The 16,384-nt window shown below is 43.2% G+C and overlaps 1 protein-coding gene across 2 annotated transcripts in view; it reads right to left on the minus strand.

Moving 5' to 3' along the window:
- Positions 1-3,870: 3,870 nt before the first annotated feature.
- Positions 3,871-16,384, minus strand: part of NDUFS4 (NADH:ubiquinone oxidoreductase subunit S4) — a 207,779-nt gene continuing 195,265 nt past the window's right edge. For both annotated transcript variants that reach the window (XM_077462752.1, XM_077462753.1), the window contains 2 exons: positions 8,629-8,702; positions 3,871-4,089 (listed from right to left, as the gene is read on the minus strand). In XM_077462752.1, the coding sequence (XP_077318878.1) occupies positions 3,986-4,089; positions 8,629-8,702 (178 nt within the window). In that variant the 3' untranslated portion in view covers positions 3,871-3,985. The remainder of the gene's footprint in view (positions 4,090-8,628; positions 8,703-16,384) is intronic.

Below are 16,384 nucleotides of genomic sequence, written 5' to 3' on the forward strand. Positions count from 1 at the left end.
TAACATCACGTTACCGGGGTTTACATTTTAGTGATCGGCTTTGAAAGGATCACAGCCTATCACGTGGGTAAACAGCCGGCCAATGGCTGTTTACCAATGGCTGTTTACCGTGCACAGCCGGGGTGTGACCATGTGTGATCGGCCGTGACTTCATCACGGCCGATCACGTGGTAAACAGCCATAACCAATGGCTGTTCACCCCATTCGGTGGCGAGCGGTGTCTCCGTGACACGCCGCCACCGAAGAAACAGGGATTATAGGTTGATGAATTAATCATCACCCCACCTCTCTTTTAGATACGCCTCGGTTCTCGCGCCAGCCTTGTTTGGCGCCCGTTTCGTCTCTGTGGGGCCCCCTGCCGCGGCTCCCGGTTGGGGGTACTCCAGATGGTTTATGGTCCCCCACCACTATACCACCATTATATAGAACTCTAGTGAGTATAATTACATACCGTAGTTATAGGGGTTTTTATGCCTCATCCGTGATTATACCTGCTCTTGTTTATCTCGCTCTTGCTCAAATTCATATCTTTACAGTTATCGATATTACATGTGCTTGCTCCTGACGAGTGGCATGGAAGCCACGAAACGCGTAGAGCTAACATCTGCCGTGTTCTTTTCACATTCCCTACAACATGATTAATTACTCATCCTCACAGGTCTAAATGAGGCCTTAGGTCCTGCAGGTTATACTGTTTAATTATTACTGTGCTCCATTCGGATTGTTGGTGAACTGGGGAAATTTTATTGAGCGATTGTCTTGCTTTACCCATTATTATCTCTTGTTATTATTGTTCATCATTTTACAATTGATATGAATATTACGATGTATATTTATCTACCTTATGACTTATTTTTGTATTTCATGCATAATTATATGTAAATTGTGATTATCAATTTTATGTTTTAGGATCACGTTAATAAAATTCCCTTATGATCACCTATTTACTTTTTTGCAGTCACGTGCTTCATGTAAAGTCCCAACCCCCCCCCCCCCCCCTTTTGGGGGCTGAAAAAGCCCCCCCTCTTCATCATCTCTTTTGGTGGTATTTGATTCACCTCTGCGTGTTTTTTTTTTTTGCGTTAAAAAAACAAACAAAGAAAAAAAAAACAGACAAAAACCCAATAAAGTATATTTTACATTCTGCTATAAAACCTATCCAATAAAAAAAATGAATTTCTTCAATTTAGGTCAATATGTATTCTGCTACATATTGTTGGTTAAAAAAAAAAAATCACAAGCAGCATATATTGATTTTTTTGCACATTTTAATGGAATTTTTTTTGAACTAATAATGGCGGCAATCAACAATTTTTAGCGGGGCTGCGACATTGTGGCCAACAAATCAGGCATCACACTTTTTGGGGACCAGTGACATTATTACAGTGATCAGTGCCAAAAAAAAATAAAAAAAATGCACCATTACTGTACTAATGGCACTGGCAGGGAAGGGGTTAACATCAGGGGGTTCAAAGGGTTAAATGTGTGCCTAGGGGGTGCTTTCTAACTGTGGGAGATGCGCTTTGACTGGGGGGAAACAGATCTTTGTTTATGCTTAGCAGAAACACAAGATCTCCAATTTCCACTCTGGCAGAAAGGATATCTGCATTTGTTTACATAGGCTTACAGCTGTTTTGCCTCTACTCAGAAAGATCGGTGGGTCCCGGTGGACATCGCATCCGTTGGACCCGCTGTGTCCAATCATAGCGGGACTCCAGCGGCACGTGCCCTAGAACCGGAGAAATCAATCACGTACAGGTACGTGATTTTGTGCTTAAGGGTTGCCCTACCACAGTATATGTACGTGGAGCTGTCTAAGCGGTTAAATGCTTACTTGCAGCATTTTCCTTTACATTTTAAACATACACAAATTCCGTGTTGACTTGCAATGTCCCTTTGAACTTGCTAGAACATTGGACTACTTCAGGAGCACCAATTCCCTAACACAGCCTCCTCTTCTCCTGCAAATAGCCCTCTTCTCCCCTGAAAGGGTCCAATTACTGTCGGCACCGACTCAGGATCTCTGTCCTACTTGCACAGCAGATGTCTCAGGGCTTTTGGAAGATTTCTGTTAAAATAAACAGTCTAATGATAGGGTCTCTGGTGTGATTGTTCAGAACCTTAAGCAGTCACTTGCCATGTGCATCCAATATTCAGTGCAGTTTGGGTGAACCGATTTCTGCTGATGCAGGTAGCGTGGTGTGGTGAAGTGACCGGCCTCAGATAATACACAGATGATAAACACATATCAAAAGCTTTTATTTTTTATTGATAAACAAATACTCCTCAAATTGTAGCCCCCCCCCCAAAAAAAAAACACTTGTGTATGTGACCAACACGTTAAAGGGTGTTATTTCTAAATTGTACACAACATTACTATCCACCTCACAGCTACCACCACCAGCCTATGTTGCTAAATGGACAACAGATCTAGCCCAAATCCTTTCTCCAGAGGATTGCTTGGAGATTTAGCAAACAACCCATAAGGTTTCCCCAAATGTTGCCGCTTTGGATACAACCTATAAAGTACTATCTCGCTGGTGTCTAGTGCCACATAGGATAGATAAATATGTCCTTGGCTACCCCTTGTCTGCTTTCGGGGATGCGGGCAGCCGAGCATATATTTACACACATGGTGGTTTTGTTCCATTCTACCGTCCTATTGTGAAGACATTTATTTCCATCCTGTTTTCATTATATGACAACTCCATCTCGTCCAATCTACGAATAGTCCTGTTGAACTCTATGCCCTTAGAGCTGATCAGGAACCAATGTTGGTGGTTCTCCATCATGACTGCTGCGAAACAAACAATAGCGAAAACCTTGAAGAAGCCGGTACTTGGTTGTGGTTGCGATGATACATGCCAATATAGTGGCAACCCAGGACAAGGTGATACACCAAAATCTGGGAACCTTGGGCGAATAGATTTTTGGTCCCCGATTTTGACACCTCCTTTATGGAGCCTTAGTTCACCTGCTATCCTGGTGTCTGTTGACACTGACTCCTATACCAACCACTGCTATTTACCAGGGAATCAAATCTACTCGCTTGCAGAGGAAGAAGTACTGGGATTGATTCATTAAAACTGAAGAGTGCAAAATCTGGTGCAGCCCTGCATATGAACCAATCAACTTCCAGGTTTATGTCAAAGATTAACTGAACAAGCTGAAGATAGAAGCCGATTGGCTACCCTGCACAGCTGCACCAGATTTTGTAAATCCACTGTGAGGATTTTCAGAATGCAACACTTCAAGATGTGCTGAATTTTTGTGTTCCCCTGCTGCGTGCTGTGGTTCTATCCACCAGCTGTTAATGTCAATAGTAGCGTCCCTGCAGAGCTGCATGTTTAGTTGTGATCATCTGGGTTTGTATCAGGTTTACTGCTTTAGAATCCTGAAGCAAAGTCTCTAGCTAGAGAAATACCCATAAAACCAAGAAAGGGAGTGTAAGAGTGGGTCAAGAAGGTAGGTGCAGCCTGGAAGGAAGAAGGGAAGCAGAGACAAAAAGCAAACTTTAAATGAATAGTAATAATCTGTAGTGGGGATGCATACTCCAGGATTAACAATTTTCAGGGAGCCGTTTGAATTCACAATGAGAGCAGAGTAGGAAAAGAAATAGAAAGGGATACAGACCAATGTACTAGGGCAAGATCATAGAAGGAATTTCCCTTGATGGATTACTGAACGTCCCTGTAAATACTGTGACTTTACTGAATGCTGCAGCTGATTTGGATTCAGCTATTGCCGGACTTGGCACTCAGGCGTTTCCTAGAGGTATGAACTCTATAAACCTCCTCTATATATAGATAAATTTATCAAAGGCTCAATTGGAAACTTCAAAAACATTTTAAATAGACACCACAAGATGTGTTTGTAGTTTAAAGGTCATATTTATTAGGAGATTAAGAGTTGTATTATACTTGTTCTATAAATACAGCACAGCTGACTTTGCTCACAGTCAGACTTACGGACAGCCAATAACAATTCATTTCGTGGATACCCGGGTCCGCTTGTTCCAAGAAAAGTTTGCACCATAAGACTTGGATTTTGGTTTTGGAATCCTCCTCTCGTCAACCTCATAACTCCATCCTATAAAAATATATATACTGTAGTATGATTATATGTAAACGAAAGCAGAGTATAAGCTAAACATAGAAAATTAGCAGTAAGTGACATTTTTGAAAATGGTCTGTATGCGGTTTGGCGGTTCTATCTACCATCAAAGGGAACATTTATATACATGAATAACATAAACATGCAAGCCGCATACTGTGATAAACTATAAATGCACACAGAGGAGAACATAATATTTTTTTTTAAATGCATCCTAAATTTTCTTTATAATGGCTTCCCAGCTCGGGTTCTGTGCTATTTTTCTATTCATTTGTAACATAATATATTTATGTCATTGTAGGAAATTGTAGGTTAAAACCTGTTTATATAACTGTGTCCTGTTGGGAAGAATTCTCCTCACTTCCTGTCCCAGAGATGCAAAAATGTTTTCACAATATTCACACTTAAGCATTTAAGGCAAACAAAAATGTACCGTATATACTCGAGTATAGGCCGACCCGAATATAAGCCGAGGCCCCCAATTTACCCCCAAAAAACTGGAAAACTTATTGACTCGTGTATAAGCCGAGGGTGAGACATGGCTGTCCATCCCTGTGTGTCCGTCCATCCCTGTGTGTGTGTGTCCGTCCATCCATCCCTGTGTGTGTGTCCATCCATCCATCCATCCCTGTGTGTGTGTCCGTCCATCCATCCCTGTGTGTGTATCCATCCATCCATCCATCCGTGTGTGTGTGTGTGTGTGTGTGTGTGTGTGTCCGTCCATCCATCCATCCCTGTGTGTGTGTCCGTGCAGCCTTGTGTGTGTGTCCAGCCTGTGTCCCGAGCCTCCGTCCCGAGCCTCCTCCGTCCCGAGCCGTCGTCCCGAGCCTCCTCCGTCCCGTGTCGTGCCGATGGATCGCCGCTCCAGGATCGCCGCTCTTCTCGGCGGCCATTCTACAATTCAAAAGCCGCGCCTCCGCCTCCGCCTGTGATAGGCGGAACACTCAATTTCCCAGCAGCCTGTGTTCCGCCTATCACGGACATCCTCTCATCCTCGTCCGTAGTACGAGGATGAGCGGATGTCCGTAATAGGTGGAACACTGACTGCTGGGAAATTCAGTGTTCCGCCCATCACAGGCGGAGGCGGAGAAGGAGGCGCGGCTTTTGAATTTTAATGTCCGCCGTCTGTCTGCTCGATACGCTGATCGAGCAGTCAGACAGCGGTGACTCGAGTATAAGCCGAGGGGGCACTTTCAGCCTCAAAAAAGAGGCTGAAAATCTCGGCTTATACTCGAGTATATACGGTATGTCTGCACGAATAAATGCACCTTCTTCTACTGGCTACCCCTCAGTGAGCCTAACTGTGGCCAATATGCTCATTCAACATCCACAACTTGAATTGTGCAACCTGTGCTAATGGCCATACACACGATCCGAAAATCGGACGACAGATCGTCCGCTTTTCTTTGCATGCTATTTGCATATTAAAAATGAAGAGTTTACTAAAGTTATGAAAATTCTTGTAAGACAGAATATAAAAAAAAATAAAAATCAGAAGTGATGTGGCGTATTGTATTTTCGTACGAAAATTGTACTGGCTAAACAAAAACCAAAACAATCTGGTATTATCGGATCAGATATCATCGGATAAAACTTTGTGATCGGCTCTCAAAAGCTGTGTACTATGATTATCGTATGATCGCTTCAAAAGCAGTACTTTTCATCTAATTTTCGCATTGTGTGTATGGGCCATTAGTCTCAATATTAAAATAGTACAAAGTGTACATTATTCCAACTGTGGTATCCCCGTTCCTCCACTGAATGTCTTTGTGCAGTTTATAGCCCCAGCATCTTCTTAGGTGCTGGGACATTTTCTATACATTTCTATAGAGGAATTTAGTCATATAATGAGGAGCCAGGAGGGCCTTGAAAGTCAATCATACATCCTAAACAGTAGATTGGCTGGTAGGAAGATGGTACAATTGACAGACAACTCAACATTCCCTGCTTGGTAGTTTGGTATTGTAAACGGTCCTTTTGAATCCCTATTTTCTCCCCCAAGTCTTTAACCACTTCGCGACCGATGCACACCGATGTACGTCAGCAGAATGGCACGGGCAGGCATATTGGCGGACAGGTACGTCCAGTTTTAAATGCCACCCTGCCATCGCGAGCGCTCCGCGATTGCGTGCCGGTCGGGACCCCCGTGAGTCCGGTCCCGGGTCATCGATCGCCGAGGGGATACCCACGATCATCTCACGGGGTGGCTGAACCAGGAGATGCTGTTGTAAACAGAATCTCCCCGTTCTGCCTAGCAACAAGTGACGCTGATCTCTGCTCCATGTGATTGGAGCAGAGATCAGCATTCACTAAAACAAAGGCCAGCCCCCCCCCAAAGTTAGTAACACGCCCCTAGGAACACTTAACCCCTACACTGCCACTCACTGGTTAACCCCTTCACTGCCAGTGTCATTTACACAGGAATCGCTGCATTTGTATAGCAGTGATTTCTGTATAAATGACAACGGTCCCAAAAATGTGTCAAAAATGTTCGATGTGTCCGTCATAATGTCGCAGTCACAATAAAAATCGCCGCCATTACTAGTAAAAAAAAAATTAACAAAAATGCCATAAAACTATCCCCTATTTTGTAAACACTATAACTTTTGCACAAACCAATCAAATATGTAGAAGAATATGTATCGGCCTAAACTGAGGGAAAAAAAATATTTTTATATCTTTTTGGGGGATATTTATTATAAGAAAAAGTAAAAAAAATGTGTTTTTTTCAAAATTGTCGCACTATTTTTGTTTATAGCGCAAAAAATTAAAAAAACAGGGGTGATCAAATACCACCAAAAGAAAGCTCTATTTGTGGGGAAAAAAAAGGAAGTTTGGGAGCCACATCGCACGACCGGGCAATTGTCAGTTAAAGCGACGCAGTGCCGAATCGCAAAAAGTGGTCTGGTCTTAAGCCAGCAAAATGGTCCGGTCTGAAAGTAGTTGAAAAGAAAAATCAAATAAGGCAAATCCTTTAAGGGCCAGTTCACTCCATAGAAACGCAGTCTAGATGCGTTCCAGATGCTTTTCTGCATGCAAGTTTTTGCCGCGTTTTTGATGCAGTCCAGTGCATTTTTCCTCCTCTTCTTTCTTAACCTTAGATAAGGACATGTCTTCCAGTGCATTTTTGATGCGTTTTCCAGCGTTTCTGTATAGTCCAGGACAGAAAAAATGCAGCATATTCTAATTTTTTTTCTGGAACTGGAACACATTGGAACGGCAAGCGCTGGTGTGAACTATGCCATATAACCTACTTTCCATGCAGAAAAAACGCACTGGACTTAATGTGGTGTGAACTGGCCCTAAATGTTATCTGAATGAAAGGGGAATTCATAGCGTGTCTACAACACTCTTTAAAATTCCACTATGCCGCTGCATAAAAAAAGTGTCGGTGTGGGCCAGAGACTCATATTCCTGTTGCAAACAGGTACATTCATTTTGGGAATGCACCATCTGTAGGGGTACACTGAGACTGGAATGTCCATATGGACATCCATTCTCAGTGCAGTTGAATTTCTTCCCCAATGCTACAGTTGTCACACAGACAGTGCAGCAGTTGATGTGATTGTAAAGTCTTTTTTTTTCCCCCATAAAAATAACAAACACGTTATACTTACCTGCTCTGTGCAATGAATTTGCACAGAGCAGTTTGGATCCTCCTCTTCTCGGGTTACTCTTTCCTGTCGTGTGTCCCCACCGCAAGCCGCTTGTTATGGGGGCACCCGAGCCAAGTCACAGCTCCCTGTGTCCATTCAGACATGAAGCCCCAGTTCAGCCCCCCTCTCTCCTATTTAGCTAACTGAATTTGACAGTAGCAGGAGCCAATGGCGCCGCTGTGCCTCAGCCAATCAGGAGGAGATTCAAGGATGGCCGAGTCACTCGTGGACATCGCTGGATAGAGATGGGGCTCAGGTAAGTATTGGGGGGGGGGGGGCTGCTGCACTCAGGATTTTTATCTTAATGCATAGACTGCATCAAGATAAAAAAAAAATCAAAAATAAATAAATAAATAAATCACAAACCTTCTGCCTATACAGCCCCTTTGAGGATATTTAAAACTGGGCAGCTGGAGCATGAGGATTCTGAAACACTAGTTCCCGATCAGGTCTGATCCCCTTGTGATTGATAGACGTTAGTGGGTGGCTTCATAGTCAATAGTTTGGTATTGTCTGTAGACTCCACCTGATTGGGGAACTTGTGCCTTATTTTGCCCATCGTCCGTATCACTGGTTGCTAGGAGGCTGCTGGCTGCAACCAACAGCATCCATGACAATCAGTGAAAGGTACAGAAGAGGGGGAAGCGGAGCCAAACAGATAAACAGCGTACATATTCTGCTAGTCTCTCTATGCCAACTTACATTTAGTCTCATTATCCCCAGTCTCTATCTACAAACTTTTTTGATCTGATGCAGCAATAGTGGCACTTTGTAAAAGGGACGCTATTAAGAAGAACCAGAATCTGCTGCACATTTCTCAACTGACAGAATAAAAAACAAGGATTTAGATATTACTTACCATTCTTTTCAACAAAAGCAATGGCATCTTCTTTGGAGGTGAACGAGAGGACCATGTTAGATAAGGGATCAGCACTACAAAAGAAAAAAAAAATAATATGATCCAATATATGTTAAATATTTTACCTTGAAGCCGTAAAACTCTGCCAGTGCTAAAAAGAAGATCTGTAAAGTATTTGTTTCAATTTACATGCAGCCCATGGGAAAAACACAGATTTTGATGCAAATACATTTATTACATGCTTTAACTATATGCTCAGTTTGATTGCATCAAGCAACTGCATCCATCTGTGCTCATAAGTAGGTAACGCTCATTTATAGTTGACTCAAAACAAAAAAACAAAAAAAAAACAACAGAATAGGGCAGATCATATTGGATATATGAGCACTGGTATAAAAATGTGTATCGAAAATTTCTGTAGAAAAAGGCTCCTCCAAATGATATCAGAAATGCATTTCTATCTCTGGATTGTCCGACTGTTTGATGAGGTGTTAACATTGAAAGTAATCTCTGCCTATACATTATTCATCATTTACTCAGTACAGAATGCAAAGGTTTGGAACTGGCTTACTTTAGGGATTGTGAGGATAATCCTACTGCCTATGGCTAAGCACCATATCACAGCAGCCAGCACTATGGCGTATGAGTTGTTACTGAACACTCTCCATTGGGAAACTCTAGGTGTTTAAGTGTTACTAAACTACTTTTTTTTTTTTTACTAAAATAACAAATGCGTTATATACCTACTGTGTGCAGTGGTATTGCTCAGAGAGGCCCTGGTCCTCCTCTTCTGGAGTCCCCGGCGGTGATCTTGGCTCCTCCTCTTCTGCGTGACTACCATAGTCAGCCACTGGCTATGGGGATAGGTGGTCCCCACGTTCCCGAGCTGTGTATCTACGAAGCCATGGTCAATAGACTTACACAGCAGGACTTAGGCCCGACCCCCACTTCCTCTGATTGACAGCAGCAAAAACCAAAGGCTGCTGCTCGAATGCTGTTTTTTAAAATAACAGGTCATACTTACCTCCACTGTGCAGTTCGTTTTGCACAGAGTGGCCCCCAAGCCTGCTCTTCTGGGGTCCCCCGGCGGCTCTCTCGGCTCCTCCCCGCATTAGATAACCCCCTTTGAGAAGCGCTCTCCTGGGGGGTTACCTTGCGGGCGCGCTCCAGAGTCCAGCACTCGGTGTCCATAGACATTGAATGAAGGACTCGGCCCCGCCCCTCAGCGGCCGCATCATTGGATTTGACTGACAGCAGCGGGAGCCAATGGCTGCCTTGCTATCAATTTTTTTTACCTTGCCAAGGTAAAAAAAATCTTTTTAGGTTTAGTAACAGTTTAAGAGTGGAAGCATCCAAATATTCAGTTTCTTTTGTACACCCAATGCTTCAATAACACTGGATAGGACTGGCAGAAAGATTGCAGTGCAGTCATCTCATTTTGTACCAAAGCAGTAAATGTAGATAAGACTGATCAATATGCTTACTTCTCTGCCAGGCTGTAGGCCTCATCACCTTTTTTGATGTCCACTATAAAAAAAGCTCAGGAACATTTCGGAAGCCAGGTCTGAGACAGAAATAATTGTAGTCTGTAAAAATGTAGTGTCAATTGCCAGTTTAAGCAGCTCTGGGTGGCATGAAGGTCGCCAATAATCAGAAGTCTGGTTAAACAATAAATTTAGGTAAGCAGCAGATAATATAAACTGTTGGTATGGTAGAAACAAAGAAGGGGCTCAATAAAGGTGAGGTGGAGAAGGCCGACCTTGATTATGCCCTCCAATGTTTATTATAGCAACATAACACAGTTAATCTTCAGTAACAAAATTACCCACACTAAAGCCACTTCCATATGTACTATGTTTGGGTTCAACGTACACAAAATAATTAGAAAATGAATTGTGAATGAATAAGATATGTCTATGTCATGAGAAATGTAATCTTATACTACAAAGAAAATGAAAGTCCATATAGAACAACCTGTCTCAAATCAGGTGAAGACAACACAAGTAATGACAAACAGGCAACAACTTCAGCTTGTTCAATTAAGCTGTGAAAAAAAAACAACAACCTGGAAGTTTATTAGATTCTCTGCACAGCTGCACCAGATTTTGCACTCTACAGTTTTAGTAAATCAACCCCACTGAGCTAAGATGCATCTAAACCCCAAAACAAGAAACTTAAAGAGGAAGTAAACCCTTCCAAACAACTTGGACCTATAGGTAAGCCTAGATTAAGGCTTACCTGTAGGTCCAAGCAATATCTCCTAAACCTATATGGTTTAGGAGATATTTGCCCGAAAATGGGCACCGCTGTCTACGGCGCATGCGCCGTAGACAGCGGCGCGCATGCGCACTAAATGCGGCAAATCCAAGAATGGATTTGCCAAATTTGTCGACTCCCGTGCGCATGCGCGGGAGTGACGTCATCGCGGCCTCGCCATATGACAGCGGCGGAGCTGCGAGGCGCGACTCCCGTGCGCATGCGCGGGAGTGACGTCATCGCGGCTTCGCCGCTGTCATTGGTCAGAGCTGCGAGACGCCACCAGCAAGATGGACGCGGCGGACTACAGGGATCAGCGGCGACTTCGCTGGCTCCTGTGTCAGGTAAGTGACACATAATGAGCTACTATGCGATGCATAGTAGTCCATTATGCTTTACCTTTGCAGGGAAAAAAAGAGGAAGTAAACCCATCAGGGTTTACTTCCTCTTTAACATATTGCAGCTAACCAGTTCTTCTATATGGTGGCTGCGTCCATTTTCTATGGTTAGACTTTTTGTCTTTTTTTTTGGGACAAAGGATATGTAATACCTTTTTTTTTACCCCATCTTCCTAGGTGCCCTGTAACACTGGCTGCAAAGTTGGACACTGCAGCTAGCAAGGAGATTTCTGTTTTGATACCAAATACCTGTCTTTGGCTTTCAGCACTTGCCCAGGGCAAACACTGGCAGAAGAAGGAATGTCAGCCTTTTGCCAGTACTTGCCTTGAGCAAGTACTGGAAGGCCGAGTGGTGAGGGTAGCACCCTGTTCGACATTGCAGCTAGCCGTACAGGGCATCTAGGAAGATAGGACAAAGTACTACATGTACTTTCCAACAGGAACTTAATGCAGTAAAATTAAAAAAATTGATACTACCTATCCCCCACTATGTATCCTGGGCTTCCTTTGCCCATCTGCAGGCCTGGGACTGGCATAGTAGGTGCTGCTGGATAGACATGAGGGACACACGTCTGCTCTCTTCAGCTTCTTGTTCCTGACATCACTTCCGGGTCCCCGTTGGCAGTTTCCCCGGCCAGCAGGGCTGGGAAAGAATGTAATGCAGTATGATGTGCATTGCATTCAGTGGAGCACAAGGGAGACATGCAGGGTGTTTCAGACCCTTGACATCTCATTAAAGAGATCTGGTCACCAAAAATCATTATATAGGGGACTTTGTCTCCTATATGATGGAAACAAAACAAAAAAGTTACACCCAAGCACAAACACCACCACCCCTCCCCCCCACATGTTGGGTATCTATTTACTTGGTGCAACTTAATCTTTTATAATTTACAAAAAACTAGGCAATTATGTTTTTGTGACCACTGAAAATAAACTTTACTGAAATTTGGGGTTTCCTGGACCTCGGCAGTAATATCGTGTGACTTAAAAGATTGGAGCTACCACTATTTTATTCTCTAAGGTTTCTGCTTTCAGAAAATATATAATGTTTGGTGGTTTTATGTGATCTTCAGGCCTAAAATTATTTTTTAACTGTATGCAAAAAACGCAAAAAACAGCTCTGGCTGTGAAAAGGGTTAAAGGATAAGTTCACTTGTAAACTTTGCTAAAGAAAAAAAAAGTATAAAAAAATAAAACTGGCTCCTAGATTCAAAGCAAATTTGTCAAGCCATGTTTAAAGCGGAGGTCCACCCTAAAATGGACCTCCGCTCATCGGAATCCCCCCCCTCCGGCGCCACAATTGGCACCTTTCAGGGGGGAGGGGGGTGCAGTTACCTGGATAATCCAGGTAACTGCACCCACTTCCGGGATAGCTGTCTGCGGAAAGGGGCGTAGATTACGCCCCTTTCCGCAACTGCCCGCCCCTTTGAGCAAGTGCCCCGCTGCCTGCTGGGAAACACACAGTTCCCAGAGGCAGCGGGGACCGTCCGGATTGCGCCGCGCGGCTCGCGCATGCGCAGTAGGGAACCGGGAAATGAAGCCGAAAGGCTCAATTTCCTGATTCCCATACCCAAGATGGCGGCGGCAGGACCCGACAGACGACCTAGCGATCGGCTTCGGGTGCCGACATCGCGGGCGCGCTGGACAGGTAAGTGTCACTATTTTAAAAGTCAGCAGCTGCAGTATTTGTAGCTGCTGGCTTTAAAAAAAAAAAAAAAAAACGCGGAGTCCCGGTGGACTCCCGCTTTAATTAGGACATAAATCAGCCAATCAAGACAATGTAACAGGATGCAATAAGTGAAGATGAACACAATTAGAAGCCATTAATAAAACAAATTTGGCAAATCATATTTCACTTTTTTGTTGGTAGATCAGTGGAGAAATGATTTGTGAATCATTGCTCTTGATTACTATAATTACTCCTTCACCACTTTGTAGGCAGACGCCATCTGCTGGCATAAATATGGAACTGCAAAGCATGTATGGTCCAGTGTGCGCATTACATGACTGGTTGGAAATGGCAGTGGCCTCATCATAGAGAAGTCTTCCTCCTGGTCCCTGAGAGTTTATGCAGGTGTCCTGTTCTAATTTAGTAATAACGCTGCCTTGCTTGACATCTAACATGACTCTACCTGAAAGCCACCTGTCCCTTGTGCACTCCTGTCATTAAAATCCTACCTCAGCATTGCCTGGCTTAATCTCTAAGGTTTACACTTCTCATCAATTATGGAATTCTTTGCCTTGGTAGCTTGTCAGCTTGTTTTACCAGAGTGGGTGTGATCAAATATTACCTCTAAGACTCTACTAGTGACACAGAGGGTTCGCACAAAACCGACATATAAACAATGTTCAGGCTTGTACGACCAGTTAAAACACACAGTGGGGAAAATAATTATTCGATCCCCTGCAGATATTGTAAGTTTGCCCACTTACAAAAAGAGATGAAGGGTCTATAATTTTTTTCATCATAATTGTATTTTATGTGATAGACAGAATATCAACCAAAGATCTAGAAAACACACGATACATGTGATTGAGTTCCATTTCAGTGAGTAAAGTATTTTATTCCCTACCAACTGACAATAATTCTGGCTCCCACAGACTGGCTCTATTATCTGCTCGTGTGCTATACAGATTAGTCCTGTCAATTTAATAAGGTGTGCCTAACGACAACACGCTATGTGTATAAAAGTCCACAGAATCTTTTTCTTCCATTCAAACCTCACCATGAGCAAGACCAAAGAGCTGTCAAATGATGGGACAAGTATGTAGACCTGCACAAGGCTGGAATGGGCTACAAGACAATCGGCAAGAAGCTTGGTAAGAAGGAGACAAAACTATGGGAGTGATTATTCGCAAATGGAAGAAATACAAAATAACCACCAATTGACCTCAGCCTGGAGCTCCATGCAACATTTCGCCTCAGGGGTAAGGATGAGGATAAGAAGTGCGGGGGATCAGCCCAGAACTACATGGGAGGAGGTTGTGAATGACCACAGTCACCAAATAATTAGTAACACAATACGCCACCATGGATTGAAATCCTGCAGCACCCACAAGGTCCTCCTTCTCAAGAAGGCACATGCACAGGCCCATCTGAAGTTTGCTAATGAACATCTAAATCAGGGATATGCAATTAGCGGACCTCCAGCTGTTGCAGAACTTCAAGTCCCATGAGGCATAGCAAGACTCTGACAGCAATAAGCATGACACCCAGAGGCAGAGGTATGATGGGAATTGTAGTTTTGCAACAGCTGGAGGTCCGCTAATTGCAGCTCAATGATCTAAATGATTCAGAGGAGGATTGGGAGAAAGTGCTGTGGTCAGACAAGACCAAAATTGAGCTCTTTGGCATTAACTCGACTGGCCATGTTTGGAGGAAGGAAAATGTTGACTATGACCCTAAGAACACCATCCCTATAGTCAAGCACAGAGGTGCAAACATAATGCTTTGGAGCAGTTTCTCTGCTAAAGGTACAGGTTGACTTTGCCGCATTGACGAGCCAATTATTGTAAAATCTTGGATGAGAACCTTCTTCCCTTAACAAAGGGGTGGCACAAAAAGAAGCACATTAAAGTCATGGAGTGGCTTAGCCAGTCTCTAGACCTTAATCCTATAGAAAATGTATGGAGGGAGCTGAAACGTTGACTTGCCAAGCGACATCCAAGAAACTTTAAGGATTTAGAGAAGATTTGTAAAGAGTGGACCAAAATCCCTCCTGAGAGGTGTGTAAACCTGGTAAACTAAAAGAACAGTCTTACCTCTGTGCTTGCCACAAAGTACGAAGTCATGTTTTGTTCGGGGATCAAATACTTATTTTATTCACTGAACTGCAACTTAATTTATAACATTTGTATCATGTGTTTTTTTCTGGATTTCTGGTTGATATTTTGTCTCTATCATTTAAAATACATCTATGATCAAAATTATAGACCCTTTGATTCTTTGCAAGTGGGCAAACCAATAAAATTTGCAGGGGATTAAATAACAATTTTCCCCACTGTATCTTAATGTTTCAAAAGCCAAAAGAAATATGCAAAATACTGCAAATGATCAATTCCTAAATACAATGGCTGCATTACTTTTTATTTTTTGGTAGTTTCCTTTATTTTCGCCTGGTGATCATCTTGCTGTCTTAGGGTGTCCCCACTTAACAGTATGAAGGAGCAAACAAAGCCACCCTTGGAAATGTGTTAGATGCAACAGGAAACTTACATGGGCCTGACTAACATGCCAAACTCCAGCAAAAGTTTCACATAAATGAGTAAAAGCCGATCACGGAAAGCACCCGTTCAGTGGTAAATGGTTTGTCACAACACTGACACGTTTGCTTCATTTAGTATGGGAAGTTTAAATATAAGGGGGAATAGGAGTAGCTTTTTTTTTTAAATTCCCAAAGTTGGGCTGTAACCACTTCAAGTTTGGACACACTCCCTCCCAGTCCAGGCCATTTTCCTGCTCTCAGCACTGTCACACTTTGAATGACAATTACTCAGTCATGCAACACTGTATCCAAATTAAATTTGAGATATAGGAGCTTTCTTTTGGTATTATTTAATCACCACTGGATTTTACTTTTTTGCTTTAATACCGAAAAAAATAAAATAAAAAATCTTTCTTCAAACATTTAGACCCCTTTCACACCACACCGCACATAGCGTCTGCGGGAAAACGCCGCTATTTTTACCGCCGGATTTGCGGCGCATTTCGGCTACTAGCGGGGCGCTTTTACCCCCCGCTAGCAGCCGAGAAAGGGTTAAAAACGCCAGCAATACGCCGCAATAGCGGCGATTTGCCAGCGGTATTACAGCGCTGCCCCATTGATTTCAATGGGGAGCAGCGGTGGAGGAGCGGTAAACACACCGCTCCAAAGAAGCTGCTGGCAGGACTTTTCCTGACGTCCTGCCAGCGCACCACTGCAGTGTGAAAGCCCTCGGGTCTTTCACACTACAGACAATGGTGCAGCAGTTTTAGGGCAGATTGCAGGCGCTATTTCTAACGCTATAGCTCCTGCAAAACACCCTTGGTGTGAAAGGGGGTCTAAGGCCAAAATGTATTCTGCAACATTTCTAAAAATAACCCAAATCAGTGTATATCA

Source organism: Lithobates pipiens, unplaced genomic scaffold (assembly GCF_037356315.1).
Source record: "Lithobates pipiens isolate NorthernLeopardFrog02 unplaced genomic scaffold, aLitPip1_a1.2 Scaffold_3, whole genome shotgun sequence".
Taxonomy (NCBI): Eukaryota; Metazoa; Chordata; class Amphibia; order Anura; family Ranidae; genus Lithobates; species Lithobates pipiens.